This window comes from Ursus maritimus, unplaced genomic scaffold, assembly GCF_017311325.1.
Source record: "Ursus maritimus isolate PB19 unplaced genomic scaffold, ASM1731132v1 scaffold_2, whole genome shotgun sequence".
Classification (NCBI taxonomy): domain Eukaryota; kingdom Metazoa; phylum Chordata; class Mammalia; order Carnivora; family Ursidae; genus Ursus; species Ursus maritimus.
In genome coordinates this window covers 84648740-84665975 of record NW_024424452.1, presented here as the reverse complement: position 1 = coordinate 84665975, position 17236 = coordinate 84648740, and the positions used below count along the sequence as shown (strand labels likewise).

General features: G+C 34.6%; 1 protein-coding gene across 4 annotated transcripts in view; it reads left to right on the top strand.

Annotated features, from left to right (window-relative positions):
- The window catches only part of SWT1 (SWT1 RNA endoribonuclease homolog), a 112011-nt gene that overhangs the window by 29864 nt on the left and 64911 nt on the right, over nt 1–17236 (top strand). For all 4 annotated transcript variants that reach the window (XM_040636279.1, XM_040636280.1, XM_008697028.2 and 1 more), the window contains 4 exons: nt 5799–5944; nt 7465–7628; nt 9320–9458; nt 13897–14045. In XM_040636279.1, coding sequence (XP_040492213.1) covers nt 5799–5944; nt 7465–7628; nt 9320–9458; nt 13897–14045 — 598 coding nt within the window. The remainder of the gene's footprint in view (nt 1–5798; nt 5945–7464; nt 7629–9319; nt 9459–13896; nt 14046–17236) is intronic.

Sequence of the window (17236 nt, the reverse complement as noted above, 5' to 3'; positions counted from 1 at the left end):
AAAGGACTTAGGGTAGTGCCCAGTACGTAAAACGATCTCAGTAAGAATCTTTTTCTCCTCTTCCCTTTCTCCTCCTTCCCTTCCATTCCCAACTAGTATTTTCATAACTTAGTTCTAAGGTAAAACTAACATAACGTTAAGTAAAATTATACTCATCGTGAATAAGAAAAGGCTCTGCAGGAACCAAGAAGAGCAATTTTAAACTGCCCTTTTAGTCTGAGTTTTATTCACTGAAAAGTGGAGTTTTTTTTTTACAGTTTCACAATCATGCCTAAATTCTGTATGAAATACTGCAATTATAGAAATGAATAGCCCTAAGGTTTTTATTGTAAGGGGGCTTGGGCAGTTTTCATTTTAAATATATGGAAGCATTGAATCACTATATTATACACCTGAAACTAATATAACACTGTATGTTAACTAGAGTGGAATTAAAATAAAACTTTAAAAAAAATTTAAAAATTCTCATTTTAGCTGTCTTCAAAGATGATGGTATTCTATTTGTGATTAAAGGAAATACTAAAGATTTCTGTCTCTAGGTTATTTAAAATTATATTTTGATCTAGGGCATAATGTATCATCTTGGAGTTTGTGGAAGGCTGAAATAGGATAATTAATATGTTAATCATTTTGAATTTGAAATAAGCTAAATTTGAGAGATAATTGTTATGTAATTGTTGCTTTCTTAGTTCAACTTAGAATGAATATTAAATTTGTGAGACTCTATCAATTCTCCATTATTTCTGCAGTCACTGTTTTGTGATTAACAGATGTAACATTTTTAGTGAAATGAAAATTTGTAGTTGGACTTTACTTTTAATTCTAGCATTATGTTCCAGGGGAGTCTGTTTTTTATTTTTATTTTTTCCTTTAAAAGGCCGGAATCATGTCTACTGTGTAAGTCCCACGAACTTATTATGAGGATACATTTACTTTACTTAAATGGATGATGATGACGATGATGATGGTATTGATAATGATAGTACTAGGAGAACCCTTCTCCAACACTATGTACTATACCTAGTTCTAAGTGCATTACTTTACATTTACAATCCTGAGTGTGGGCCAGCAACCCCCAGCTCATATCTCTATTTCTATCTCTCTTCTGAATTCTAGACTAGTATATTAATCTACTTGTTTGCTTTCTCTACTTGGATGTGTCATAGACATCTGGGATGTACCATCTCCAAAAATGAACTCTTGATTTTTCTTTCTAAGCTGTTCTCCATCTGAATAAAAAGTGCCACTTTCTATCCATTTGCTAGAGCCAGAAACCTAGGAGTCCTATTTGATAACTACCCCTCCCTCATAATCTATATCTGATCAGTTAACAGGTCCTGTGCACTTTTCTTCGTCTCCTCTACCACCATCCCTTGTCCACCATGCTGTTTTTCCACTTCCTTTTTGACTCTGAGACTAATTTATGCTCTCTACTTCCACACTTGCTGTCCTCCATTTATTCTTCAAAAAGTAATAATGGTAATTTTTCATTTTTAATTAAAAAAAGTTTCATTTTGGAGAATTTCAACGATAGTCAAAGTGAAGAAGAATTAATAAACTCCTAAGTCTTTAGCTACAATTATCAAAATTCTCCCATTCTTCTGTTGTCTATATCCATTCACTCCCTCTCCCCTCGCATGATTATTTTTATAAGGTTTTTTGTGTTTGGAGGGAAAATGTACAATATTGAAATGCACAAATCTTAACTATATGATGTCAACAGCGGATATACTGATGTAGCCGACATCCCTCACAATATATAGAACACTTCCATCATCCCAGAAAATACTCTTATGCCCCTTTGTGCCCTTTTTCTAGTTTCTTAAGGTGGAAGCTGAGATCACTTGTTTGAGACTGCTATAAGTTTACCTGTAAGCACTGTTTCAGTTGCATCCCACAAATTTTCATGTTTTATTTTTATTTTCATTCTCTTCAATATAACTTCCCTCTGACATTTAGATGTTTGTTGTTTAATTCCAAATATTTGCACAGTTTCCAGTTTTCTTCTTGCTATCAATTTGTACTCTAGTTCCACTTTGATTTGAGAACATTAACATGATTTCTTTTAAATTTGTTAGTTTGTTTTATTGGCAAGAATCTGGTCTATCTTGGTGAATGTTTTACGTGCACTTAAAAGAATTTGTATTCTGTTCTTGTGGGTGGAGTATTCTGTAAATTTTAGTTAGGTCAAGTTGGTTGATAGTATTGTTCAGGTTTTCTGTAACTTTACCAATTGTCTGCTTATTCTGTGATTATTGAGAGAGGAGTATTGAAATCTCTAACTATAATTATGGGTTTAATTCTCCTTTCAGTTCTGTTTGTTTTACTTCATGTCTTATGAAACTTTGTAGTAAGATACATACTTTTTTAGGATTGTTTAGGATTGTCTTTGGAGAACTGACCCCTTTCTCATTGTATGATGTCTCTGTTCCTGAAAGTCTCATTTGTTTAGTATTAATACTACCATTCCACTTTTGGTTAGTATTTATGTGGTATATCCTTTCCCATCCATTTATTTTTAACCTGTGTCTTTATACTAAGGTAGCATATAGTTGGTACTTTATTTTTTGTCCAGTCTGACAATTTGTCTTTTTTTTTCTTTTTGAGAGAGAGAGCACAAGCAGGGAAGGGCAGAGAGAGAGAGAGAGAGAGAGAGAGAATCAAGCAGGCTCCACACTCAGTACCCGAAACAGGGCTTGAGTTTTACCACCTTGAGATCATGACCTGAGCCAAAATGAAGAGTGGGACACTTAACCCACTGAGCCACCCACACGCCCCACAACTTCTGTCTTTTAATTGATGAGTTTATACCACTTACATTCAATTGGTTGGATCAAATCTACCTTTTTGATAATTATTTTCTGTTTCATCTGTTATTTTTCTTTCTTTTCTTTAGTTAATTGTGTATGGTGCCATTTTATCTCCCTTATTGAATATTTATACCTTTTTGAAAAAAAACATTTTAATGGTTGCCCTAGCATTTATAGTATACATCTTACTTGATCAAAGTCTACCTTCAAATAATATTATATTGCTTCATGTTCAGTGTAAGGATCTCATAACAGTTTCTTTCTCCCATCCTTTGTGCTATCATTGTCATATATGTTACCTTTACAAAAATGATGATAAGCACACGTTTTGTTACTATATTTGCTTCCATCATTTGCCGTTTAAAGCAATTAAAAATAAGGAAGAAGTGAATATTTTAAGTGAATATTTTACTTCCATTTTTTGCACTCTTCATTATTTTTATAGATTCAAGTTTCTCTCTGGTGTTATATTTCTTCTGCCTAAAAAATTTCTTTGACATGTGTGTGTCTATTGCCAGTGAAATTTTTGGTTTTGTTTGTCTGATAATGTCTTTATTTCTTAATTTATTTTTGAAAGATATTTTTGCTGGATATACAGTTCTGGGTTGACTTTTTTTTTTCCTTCCAGTATTTTAAAGAGGTGACTCCATTTTCTTCTAGTTTGTATGGTTTCTGATGAGAAGTCTGATGAAAATGCTATCTTTGTTCTTCTATATGTAATGTCTTTTTTTTTTTTTAACTTTCTGCTTTCAAGGGTTTTTCTTTGTCTTTTGTTTTTTAGCCGTTTATTTTAGCTGTTTTTAGCAGGTATGTCCAGGTGTTTGTGTGTGTGGCATGTGTGTCATGGGGGTTGGGGGATAGGTAGGGAAGAAGGATTTATCCTGCTCGATATACTCTGAGCTGTTTGGATCTCTGGTTTCCTGTCTGTCTTCAGTTTTAGATAGTTCTCAGCCACTATTTCTTCAAATATTTCTTCTGCCCATTCCCTCTTTTCTCCTTCTCATATTACAGAATTATACTGCAGTAGCCAGTTTCCGAGATGACCCCAGTGATTTCTGCCTCTTAGTATTACTGCCCTGTGTAGTCCCCTCCTGCACTGTACCTGGGTTGGTTGTACCAGGGACGTACTATCACTCTCAGATGAGGTTATAAAAATCAGGATGTTAAAGACTGGGACTTCCTTCTCGGGTACTCTTTTGCTTTCTCTGCTCTCAAATCACTTGTTTTGTGGAAGCAAGCTGCCATGCTATGAACAGCCGTATGGAATAGACCTGCATGGGGAGAAACTGAAGCCTCCAGCCAAGAGCCAGTGATGGACTAAGGCCTGCCAACAGCCACATGAATGAGTGCCAATTAAACCTTGAGATGGCTGCAACCCTAGGCAACAGCATGTTCCAACCTTGTGAGAGACCCTGAGCCAGAACCAACCAGTCAAGCTGCTCCCAGATTTCTGACTCTTAGAAGCTGTGTGAGATAATATGTGTTCGTTTTAAGCTGCTAAGTTTTGGGATAATTTGCTATACAGCAACAGATAACTAATACAGGCACTTATGTTGGACTGTTTGATATTGTCCCACAGCTGCTGGATTAAAAAAAAAAGCACTTTTATTCTCTTTTTATTTAAGTTTGGGTAATTTCTTTCCTTGCCTCTGTCAAGTCTGCTGAGGGGCCTATTGAAGACAGTCTTCATTTCTGTTACTGTGGCTTTTTTTTTTTTTTAATTGCTGGCATTTACATTTAATTTTCATGATTTTCATCTGTGCTGAAATTGCCCATCTGATTTTGCATGCTATTCACCTTTTCCATTAGAGCCTTTAACAAATCAAAATTATTTAAAATTCCCTAGCAGATTGCTTCAACATCTGTGTCATATCTAAGTCTGGTTCTGTTGATTGCTTTGTCTCTGGGTAGCATGTTGTTTTTTTCTGCACAGAATTTATATGCAGATTTCAGGGTTCACCTACTCTGTGGTTTCCTCCTTTCTTCAGGTCCCCCCTTAAGTTTTTGTCTGCTCTGGCCAGCCCTGAACATTGTCTTCTGACATTCCAAGTTACTGTGGCTGTGCTTTCTGTTGTAGCCATTAATGCCCTTGGGCAAAAAGACCCTTGTAGCTCTTACCAGAGCAGTACCTCTGTGCTGAGGGTAGACTTCCCTCCAGCTCCTGCCTTCATTTTATTGCTCTCTAGTGCCTTCAGATAGCTTTTTTTTTTTCCTTTTTTGTCCAAATTTTCTAATCCTCATCTGTGGGAAGATTAGTCTGACCAAGCTACTCTACCATTAACAAAAGCTGGAAACCTGTTGGATTCCAGAACAGCAATTTAATAAACACAGATCTGATCATGTCACTTACCCACTGAAGCCCTTAAATGTCTTTCCATTTATTAATGCTCTTGGCTTTCTCTATAGCTACATAAACTGGTCTCATGCACTATGCTTTAATCATACTTTCTTCTTTCAGCAAATAGCACATTCTCACCATTTGTCTTATGCTCACTGTGAGTAAATTTGTAATTGCCTACCACATGGAAATTATTTCCCTTACTATGGCTCTCTGTTTATTTCTCTTCGGATGATCATATTCCTGTGTCTAAATCCAGCTCCCACTTACCAGGTACAATTTTGGGCAAATTACTTAACCTCTTTACACCTCCGTTTTTCATTTGTGAAGAGGGGATAAAAATAGTACCACTCCTACCTATGAAGTTTACTGTGAGAATTGAATGGATTGATATCAATATGCTTAGAACAGTGCCTAGTACCAGGAAAAAACTCAATATATAATAATTATTATTTTCAAAAGCTCAGGTGCTGTGACTTTACTGTGTGTTAATTCCTTTATCTTCTTTGTTTAAAAAAAAAACCTGTTATCCTTTGTTAATATATTTGTTGAGAATCACCCACCTCTGATTAGATCCCATGTGTTTTGAGTTGCCATGTGATTTATCTTATAAAAAATAAAATATTTTTTCCTCCTAACCCCAACCTTAGGGATGATAGAAATTTAAGAAACAAAGGCCTAATAAGTGGTGTGAAGTCACTCAGTAAAGAAGAATTGAGTGCAGAGTTATTAAACTTATCTCTGAACACAGATGTATGTCATCAGCCTTGTATATCTAAACAACAATTGAAAGCAGGTAGTATTCTTACTACAAATAATTAGAAATATATCTTCTTTTATGTACTGACATTAATAACAATTGGAATTGATAATAAATTTTCATCTTGTACATTTAAAATAACATTGAAATATTTGCCGGCACACAAATGGTTAGAAATAAATGAAAATAGAAAGAAAGAAGGAAGGAAGGACGGGAGGGAGGAAAGGAAGAAAGCAAAGAAAGAAAGAAAAAATGAAAGAAAGAAGTGAAAATTATAACAGTAATCCAAAAAACCCACAGTTAACATTATTGTGTTCTACATATGCTTTCACAAATTAATTTGAATTTTTGCCCATACACTCGCATACATTTTTACATGTTTATGATCATCATGCACATGCAATTTTGTACCTTTTAATTAATAGTAGCTACAGGAAATATTCATTCAAGGTGGAGAGAAATTTTTAATTTCCTTTTAATACTAGTTTCCTATTCATAACCTTCTATTAATGCAATAAAAAACTGAGTAATAAGAGGAATTTGAAAGATTCTAATAATAGTTTTATTTTTAATTTTAAACTAATACTCAAAAGTAAAGGTAGTACAATTGTTTTATCTTTTTTTTTCTTTTACCAGAATAATCTGTCCTATAACTTGATATTTGATGGAATGTTATATTAAATTTGACATAATTTTAAAATACATTCCAAACCTTCTCCCTGTGTTGGAAAAATAAATATTGAAATCTTTAATATTGCATGTATTTTTTATGTGTAATTGTATAAAAATTCATATATTTGCTACTACTGCTACTTATTTGACCTTTTTGGTAATAAAATTTCTTTTGTCATAATATTCAAAATGACATTTAGATGGAGGAAGAGGATATTTTAGTTTATGGTTTTTCAGGGGTAACATGCTTTCAGTTTGTCCATTCTATTACTATCACTTCAAGTCCTTAGTCGGTGTTTGTAGAGATAAGCCACTTAATATTTTACATTTTGCCATAAAGAAATTGCAGTTGTGTTCAGGTATCAAAATAGTAATGTTAATGAAATGATGTCAATTGAAATAATAAAAACTCACTTTAAAGAGGAGGTCCTTTCAAAACAATTTACTGATGTGAGCTGCAACTGGAAGAATATATTATTTTTGGAAGAAAACACACTTTGATCCATAATTCTTCATTTTCTATTATAAATTGATGCAAAGCATTCTTTTAATTTTTCCTTTTTTTTAGAATAATAAAACAAAAATTATGGTTGAAATATTACATATTTCCTAAATTTTTGTTTTAATAAAAATATTCTGTTGCCTTTTGTTAAAAAGAAAGCATTTGCTAATGTGATATATTTGTGTTGCTTCTAAAACAGCTATTCTATAGATACATGTTTCTAAATACTGTTTAAAAAGTTTTGATTTGGTTTCTATGTAATTTAAATACTAATTATATACATAAAATGTTTACTGTTTATGGCTAAATACCAATTATATATGTAAAATACTTACTATTACATTGGTGTCTTAAATAAAGCCTGTAACTCTTTGTTTTAAAGAAGCAACACTGTTAGAAGGGAGCTGTGAGGAAGAACCCGCACGTTCTGGAGTACCCATTATACTTGAAAGCATGGTATCTGATCTTGAAAAATCTCTTGGAACAGCTTTATCTTCAATACTAGAAACAGAAATGAAAATTGCTTTTGGAAACCTTTGGATGGAGGTGATTATTTCAACTCTATTAGTTGAAAATTTCTGTTTCATTGCTAAAGATTTATGACCTCATCTTAGGAAATAGGACTTGGATAAAGTGTGTAAGCTTCATTGTGATAATCTATATCCCATTATTTTTTTTCTTGAGGTTTTGAAATAACTTCTTGAACGTTTAATGATGAACATTTCCTAAAGATTAGAAATGATATTTTATCATTTTTTTTTCAGTGAACAACTATTTATTAGGTATTTACTGTGTGTCAGACACATTGCCCCCAGGGAGCTTAATTTGAATTCAGAAAAACTTCTGTCTTCTATAGTTTATTTGAATTAGAATGTCTACTATAGGGAATTCCCATAGCAATATGTATTCAGAAAAAGAAGTGTATATTTTGGCTTATGTCATATAAATACGAGAATCAAAGTATAAAAATGATCATTATTAGCAAGATAGTTTATATTTTCTATTTTTTTTTAAAGATTTTATTTATTTATTTGACAGAGATAGACAGCCAGCGAGAAAGGGAACACAAGCAGGGGGAGTGGGAGAGGAAGAAGCAGGCTCCCAGTGGAGGAGCCTGATGTGGGGCTCGATCCCAGAACGCCGGGATCACGCCCTGAGCCTAAGGCAGACGCTTAACGACTGAGCCACCCAGGCACCCCAAGATAGTTTATATTTTCTAGATTCATATCTTTTCTACAATCAGTAAAATACCACGTTTGGCAATAGTGGTCTTTTTATTTTTTATTTATTTTTATTTTTATTTTTTTAAAGATTTTATTTATTTATTTGACAGAGATAGAGACAGCCAGCGAGAGAGGGAACACAAGCAGGGGGAGTGGGAGAGGAAGAAGCAGGCTCCCGGCGGAGGAGCCTCATGTGGGGCTCGATCCCAGAACGCTGGGATCACGCCCTGAGCCGAAGGAAGATGTTTAACCGCTGTGCCACCCAGGCGCCCCAATAGTGGTCTTTTTAGTTAATGTTTTTTGCTGTTCATATCTATAGCCAGGAGAAACATTATATCCCCTCCCAATTGTAGATTTCATTTATACCAGATATTCAGTGAGATTCTAATACTTGTCAATATGATATTTTTGCTGCTTGATTATATTATCAAGTACTGAACCAAGATGATAACGAATGATCAGAAGATTCTAGGAGGGTTGACTTAAATTAGATACTTTATAATAGAGCCTGGGGAAGTCATTGCATATGAATGATTCAAAACAGGATGTGCTGACATCTTATAGTACTAACTGATTAATCTCCTTTATAAACATGTCTTTGCAAGAGTGTAGCCAGTGTTAATGATAATTGACATCTTTTTTCTATATAGATTTTTCTGCAGCTATATGAAATAATTACATTGATGTCCTAGGATTGACTCTGTTGGAAAGTAAATTGACCATCTTTGCTGATTAAAACTGTGCTTCTTCTGATTAAAACAGTGCTTTTGTTTTGCACATATAGTTTCTGAAACTATGAGGAATACTGATATAAATTTCACAAAAATAATTTGTGATGGAGTTAGCGCTTTAAGATTATGATTGGCTTTTAATAAAAGATCTTTTAATTTAAAAAGAATTCAACTAATTGTATTTTGCCCAGAAATATATGTAGGAATGCCTAAATAGGTACTTTTTAATAATAGGAATAATAAATAAATTAGTAGGTGGTAATTTTTTCTAAATGTTTTTTAGATGCTGTACTTGAAACCACCATGGACTTTAATTCATTTATTACAGTGCTTTAGAAAACATTGGTTGGCTGTATTTGGATTAGTTATGGAGAAGAACTTGCTTTTAACCATTGAGAGCCTATATGAAAATCTCTGTAAAGGTATGGATTTTTTATTTTGTCTTTTTTTTTTTTTAAGTTTTTTTTTTTTTTAAATTTTATTTATTTATTTGACAGAGATAGAGACAGCCAGCAAGAGAGGGAACACAAGCAGGGGGAGTGGGAGAGGAAGAAGCAGGCTCATAGCAGAGGAGCCTGATGTGGGGCTTGATCCCATAACGCCGGGATCACGCCCTGAGCCGAAGGCAGACGCTTAACTGCTGTGCCACCCAGACGCCCCTTTTTTTAAAGATTTTTAATTTTATTTATTTATTTATTTGACAGAGAGAGACAGCGAGAGAGGGAACACAAGCAAGGGGAGTGTGAGAGGGAGAAGCAGGCTTCCTGCCGAGCAGGGAGCCTGATGCAGGGCTTGATCCCAGGACCCGGGGATCATGACCTGAGCCAAAGGCAGACGCTTAATGGCTGAGCCACCCAGGCACCCCATGTCTTTAGCAATGTTGTGTTAAAGTCAGGCTAGCTGATATATTCCATGGAATGTGCGATGAATTAAGAAGAAATTGGTAAATTATTTTTTAATCATTTACACTTCTGTAAAGGGAGTTTGTGGCAGCTGCATAAATGGATGCAGTTCACAGAGCTTATGATGACTATTAATGGTATCACTGTTGATGTTCCTGGACATAGTGAATATATCATTTTTTATTATGATTGAAAACTTTTAAAACCATATTTTACAGTTTATCAAGTATGTAAGTAAAATTTAGATTTTTAAAAGTTTCTTACTGTGTTTAACACACAAACTTTGACCATATTTCATGTACTAATTTTAGAAATAGTATATCAAATTATCTATTCTAAAATGTATGGTTAAAGAATAGGAAATGTTTGTCTTTGGGGCATAGTGCATTCTAGAACCAGAAGAGACTATAGTCAACCACTTAGTTGGTGGTTTTTAACAAAGCCAAGTTGTACAGAACTTTCTCAAAGTGCCTCTGGAGCTGCCACATTGAAGATGGAAGGATTGTTGGGGAGCCTGGAAAGTTGGTGGGCCTTTGGCCCTCAACCCCAACTTCAGCGGTGCAGTTTTCTTTTATCATTTTATATGTGGAGATTCCAGGCAGGCTTTGAAAAAAAGTTTCTCTGCTAAGAAGAAAAAATGGGAAAAGCACCGATCAAATGTTATGAAAGCCCATGTTTTATGATTAGACTAACTAGCCCTGAGAAGGTAAATGATTTGTCCGAAGTCAGACAACTAGATTTTTCTTGCTGTACCTTTAAAAAGCAAAGTATATGTAACAATTATTAGGATGTTCAGTTGGTCCTTGAGTTTTCTGAACCCCTAACATGAAATGATCTGTTTATTATTTTATGTGTTACTTATATCTTGTCTACTTTTGAAAAATAACTGAATATGAGACGGCCATTAAGTAACAACCTGAGCACGAGATGGTTTAAGCCAAGTTTAAAGTTACAAGAGCAAGATAATGAAGAATAAGAAAGATAATTTTACCATAAAACATGTGCAATCAATTATTATAAAACTTGAACATGGATTTTAACACTGAGCATCCTGGAAGCTAAAACAAAACAAAAACAGAAACATATTCTGTGGGAGGTATACCACAACTCTCTCTCTTTCCCTTGAAATGTAAACTTTTGGAAAATGTTTTGTATCTTTGAAAATTACCTCAGGGGGTAAAAGCCTTATGACTTTTAAAAGTTACCAATTTTTAAAATAAAGACATTTTCCAGGCATTATCTTTAACTATAGAAGTTATTTATAAGTGGTATCATATGAGACGTGGAACGACCTTTTGGATGTGTCTTCATACCACTTTTACAAGGTATATAGAAACATTTTCCACATCTTGGATGGAAGGATAATTTAGTGGGTTCTATCAAAAGAGAAAGTCCATAAATCATGTATGATCTTGAACAAGATTTAGTTTTAAAAATGGCACATCTAATTGCAGTCTTCCATTTTTCTCTTTTGCCAGGGATGGGCACTGTTTGTCTTTTGCATACAGCTTAGAGGTCGTAGCAGCAGCTCTAACTGGGAATAGGAGAGAAGTGAAGAGATAGTGACTCTTCCTTTTGCTAAAAAAATCGTTTTTGGAATCATTGTGTGCATAATTTATTGATCCTTGGTCTAGAAGAATCTGATGCCTAATGTTTACTGACTTGTAAAGATATATAATAGAATTATAAAAGTGCCTTCTGTCTTAAAGTAATTTCGAATTAGAAAAATCAGTTTATGATTTTGTTTACTATCTTTTAATAGTATCCTCAGCTATTGAATTATGCATATGTGTTTAACTTCAGTATCCCAAAGAATGGATTCTTAGATCAATTCATAGAAAATTGTGTGGAAAATGATTTGTAGCTTTTTTCAATTTTGTTATCCATGTTAACTTTAATCTGAGTGATTACTGACCTTATATAAGCATTAAAGTATTTCATCCTTGTAGATTCTTTTTATGTTGTGTCTAGGTACTGAATTCATCATTGTTATTTCCCTTTAGCACATAATCTTAGTAAAGACTTCTTGTAAGACAGAAATCAGATGATTAATTCAAGGATATAAGCCCTATTGAACATTGCATTGGAGAAGCGCCTTAAAAGAAGTTGTGCCCAGTTTCTCCTGCTAAGGAGATTTACTAGGTTCATCAAGTCTACATTCTGTCCTATGTGTAGCATCTCTTATCTGTCTTTTTTTACAGGAATTTAAACTAGTCATTGAATTTAAAAATAACTAAGTGCTTTGTAAAGAAATATACTTTTCTCTGTTTGTTTGTTAAAGGGGAAGCCAGAAGCCTGATTATAGCCATCACATTAGATTATAATTTCTGAATATTATATAATTAATTATCAAAATCTACTTTTTATTTTCATTTGACCTTTCAGTATTTCTAAGCAAATACTTGTATACATGATACATAGTTTTTTAAACTCACAGTATCAGTGAAAAACCATGCTGGTGTTTCAGAATATAACAGAGTCTCTGCAACTGTGAACATTAAAAGAAAATAAAACAGGGCGCCTGGGTGGCTCAGTTGGTTAAGCACTTGCCTTCGGCTCAGGTCATGATCCCAGGGTCCTGGGATTGAGCCCCACATCAGGCTCCCTGCTCAGTGGGGGCCTGCTTCTACCTCTCCCTCTGTCACTTTCCCTGCTTGTGCTTGTTCTCTCTCTCTCTGTCAAATAAATAAATGAAATCTTTTTTTAAAAAATAAAAGAAAATAAAACAAACACGTTGTATCATGGTTATTTTAAATGCCTTTGAAAACTATTATATAGCCTTCTACTCCAATAATGGAAACATTTTTTTCTGTTCTGAGCTTTGATGACATTAGAAATTTGCTTAACTTCATTGTTCATAACTTTTTTTTTTAAAGATTTTTATTTATTTATTTGACAGAGATAGAGACAGCCAGCAAGAGAGGGAACACAAGCAGGGGGAGTGGGAGAGGAAGAAGCAGGCTCATAGGAGAGCAGCCTGATGTGGGGCTTGATCCCATAACACCGGGATCACGCCCTGAGCCGAAGGCAGACGCTTAACCGCTGTGCCACCCAGGCACCCCATTGTTCATAACTTTTAAAATCTGTGAAATCGTTGTCACCACCTCTCCTAATTGGTTTGATGATTTAATAAAAGTAATTTTAATTGAAGGAAAATTGTTATACCTTTAAATTATTTTTTGTAGATTAACTTACTTTGCTAATTTATAAGGAAAAAATTCTGCTAGCTTGTCTTGCCCACAGCTCACTGTTACTCAAATTATTATTATTATTTTTAAAGATTTTATTTACTTATTTGACAGAGAGAGACAGGCAGCGAGAGAGGGAACACAAGCAGGGGGAGTGGGAGAGGAAGAAGCAGGCTCCCAGCAGAGCAGGGAGCCCGATGCGGGGCTTGATCCCAGGACCCTGGGATCATGACCTGAGCTGAAGGCAGATGCTTAATGATTGAGCCACCCAGGCACCCTATTATTCAAATTATTTATATTTTTGCTGAAGTTGTGTTGTGCAGAGAGAGGAAACATTGTTTTCAACAAATCTAGTATCACATTTGATATAATGGAATTTGAAGGCAAATCACTACATGATTAACTGAGTTGGTAATGAGAGGTACTGCATGTAACTTACATGCTTACCACCAAATGACTCTTCTGATGCCTCCATAGTCATCTGTATAGGAAATAAAATCAGTCTTGAAAAATCTGTAGTTTAACTTGTTTGGTAATTCTCTCTTTTCTGAAGAATACGGAATACCTGAATCAACTCCAAGAACATTGTCTTTAGCTAAATTTAATTGTAATGCCTTTTACACCAGAGAGAGGAATAAGGGGTGGTGTGTTAGGTGTAAATGTGTACTTTTCTTAAATTTCATAATTAACATGAGACTGGTTTTCCAAAGACATTTTTGTATTGAATCTTCATTCTTATCTAATTTTTCCTCCTTAATTTCTGTTACCAGCTAACAATGCAGTGGATTTTACAACAGTGAAATTTCTGCTTCAGGATTCAAAAAGCTTGTTACATGCTTTCAGTACACGGTCAAATTATGACGGTATTCTTCCACAGGCCTTTGCTCAAGTCAACGAGCTCCTCCAGACATTTGCAGAGGTAAGAGACCTTTGGAATGCCATTTAGACTACCTAGTCACATATGTTCTAAAAATGTATTAGCAGACAACAGAGGTAAAGGATATTTCAATTCTAACTTATTTTAACCCATGAATGGCATTAAGTGATTATTAAGTGAATTGAAGGGAAAGTAGGCGATTCTTATTGCAAGTTATAAAACACATCCTCTTATGGATGTGTTGTTGGAATTGTTGGAATTTTATATTGTTTCATTTATGGATGGAAGCAAGCTATGCCTTGTTGTTTGACTACCTATTTCCTAGTGCCCCAGACCAGTGGATCACAATATCCATCAGAGTACTTTGGAAGTTTTTTTAAAAGATGCAGATACCAAGCCCCTCTCAAACCGGACTGAATCAAACTTCTGGCAGGCGTGCCCAGGAATATTGTTCTTTTTCACTTTTTATTTTGAAATAGTTTCAAACTTACAGAAAAGTTGCAAGACGAGTTCAAAGAATTCCAATATATATCCTTTACCCAGAGTCTCCAGTGTTACCATTTTTTCACATTTGCTTTATTGTTTTCCCTGCCTAGCTATCTACCTACTTATCTATCCCAATTTTTTTCTGAACTATTTAAGAGTATGCTGCAGGTACGATGCCCCTTTACCCCTAAATACTTCCATATATGTTTCCTGAAGAAAAAGGATATCTTATGTAACTAATATAATTAATCAGGGAATTAGTATTGGTATAATACAATTAGCTAATCTGTAGACCTTATTCAGACTTTGGCAATTGATCTACCAATTTTTTAAGAATCTTCCCATGTGGCCCTTATGTAGTCAGCCTAGCACTGATGCCTTTTTACCTCTTTTAAATTAACTATATAAGTTTTGTTTCTGGTAATACTCTATTTCTGCAGGCTTCTAAATTCAAATCTAGAAAATTCTGGGAGTTTTATGTGTCAGAAACAGATAAAAAAACTCAGTAATCACAATTATTAGATAACACATTAATGATACTTTCATCTAATATATATATATCATATTCTTATTTTTTTTTCTGAGTTATAGAATTGACCAGGTTTGTCTCAGTGTTGTTTTATGGTCACATAGGACCCACTACCTATGAAATAATGAAAGGATTAGATACTAAACTTCGTCTTAACCGGTAGGAAAAGAACTTACTTGCTTAAGAGAGTATCTCATGAAGTAAAAGAAGCATCTTTTTTTATAAACTAATAAGAAATATGTGATTACTCTTGCCGAAAATTGATTTAAGGGGTGAAATGATCTTTTGGGTTAAGAGGACTAAAACCTTGGCGGTTGTATTTTTCCATGGCAAATGTGACTTTGAGAACTATCCGTAGGAAAGAATGGACCTGGGTATTTGGGGGATTGCAGCTTGAGTCTGTACTTAAATTGTGTAGGGAACAATATATTATCCTTTCTTATCACAGAATTGAGCCCTAAACCCCATCTTTAGTGAAACAAACATAGTAAACAAGATGGAAAATTCAGATTACTTGCAGGCTTTATCAGTCTTTGAATTAAGATTACTGAAAATAAAAAAAAAATTAGGATTGATTGTGTTAAAAATAACAATAAATGTCCAGATTTAAGGCCATTTCATCAATGGGAAACCAAGAGATGGGAGTTACCATGAAAATGTGGCATTAAAACTTAGTGTTATCAGATGATGGCATGCCTACTAGATGTTGTCCACTGAGTATTTAAAAATATTGAATTGTTATTTATTCCTGGATCCTAATTTTCCAGTTGCTACTTAGCAAGAGATTTGTGAAGGCCAGTGATGAAGAATCTGCCTCATTAGTGCTCTTCCCTCAACACCTGGCACTAGTGTGGTGGCTGGAAACAACCTGTGTTGTTTCCATGATTAGAGCTCTGAGTGTTGCTCCTTTATTTTCATATTAGAAACAATTCATTGTCTAAGTCAGCCAGGAACTTTGAGATTTAGCTTGGGCTTTTAAAATACACTTTGAGTAGGAATCGTTTTGTAGAATGCATTAGCTTTGGTATATGACTAAATACTTAGTCCTGTCTCAGTAACTTGAGCAACAAATAGATTACCTCCAGGGATAGGTTATCTAAATACAGTTACTGCTAAAAAAAAGAAAAGTCCCAAACTTAATTTATCAAGAAAATCAGTAAAAGAGGAATATTCACTTGTTTGCTTCTGAAAAGGCTTGTGAGAAAACAAAACGGAGAGTTAAATGATCATTTTCCAGAGTTTTATATAAATGGGGCGTGAACAGGAAAAGGATATATACATTTTTCTTTGATAAGCCTTCCAACCAAAAAAATAAGACTTGCTTTGCCAGGAAGATAGAATATTTAAAGTCAGTCTTGTTAATAAACTTTAGACCTACATGCCCCTTAGATCCCCATCCTGACTAGTTGTGTTTTGGGTGTTTTTTTTTTTTTTTTTAAGTTTTTTGTTGTTTTTAGAGAGAATGGGGTAGAGGGCAGAGGGAGAGGGAGAGAATCTTAAGCGGACTCCATGCTCAACGTGGAGTCTTACCCGGGGCTCAGTTTCACGACCCTGAGATCATGACCTGAGCCGAAATCAAGAGTTGAACACTCAACCAACTGTGCCACCCAGGTGCCCCTGACTAGCTGTGTTTTTAACCTCTGGTTATTTAACCTCTCTGAGCTTCATTTCTTCTTTTGCAAAATGAGTATAATAATCTGTGCCTCAGAACTATCATGAGAATTAAATAAATTAATATTTTTATTATTTTTTATTTTTTAAAAGATTTTATTTATTTATTTGACAGCGACAGAGACAGCCAATGAGAGAGGGAACACCAGCAGGGGGAGTGGGAGAGGAAGAAGCAGGCTCCCAGCGGAGGAGCCTGATGTGGGGCTCCATCCCAGGACCCTGGGATCATCCCTTGAGTTGAAGGCAGACGTTTAACGACTGAGCCACCCAGGCGCCCCAAATTAATATTTTTAAAGCACTTAGTGCTTGGCACTAGTAGGTGCTATGTAGGTGTTTGATAAAGAGACCCATCTGCATAGTTGCATACACTAATATTTGAGAGCTGAGGGAAAAAAGCCAGTATGTGGTGATTAAAAAAATATATCTCGGAACAAAATATGTCTTTCCATCCATGTATATTTATTAAGTGCGTAATTAATGTAAATAGGCAAAAACAGGAAGAATAACTTTCTTTTTTTCTTTCTGCCCCCAAAGATAGAAAAGGGGA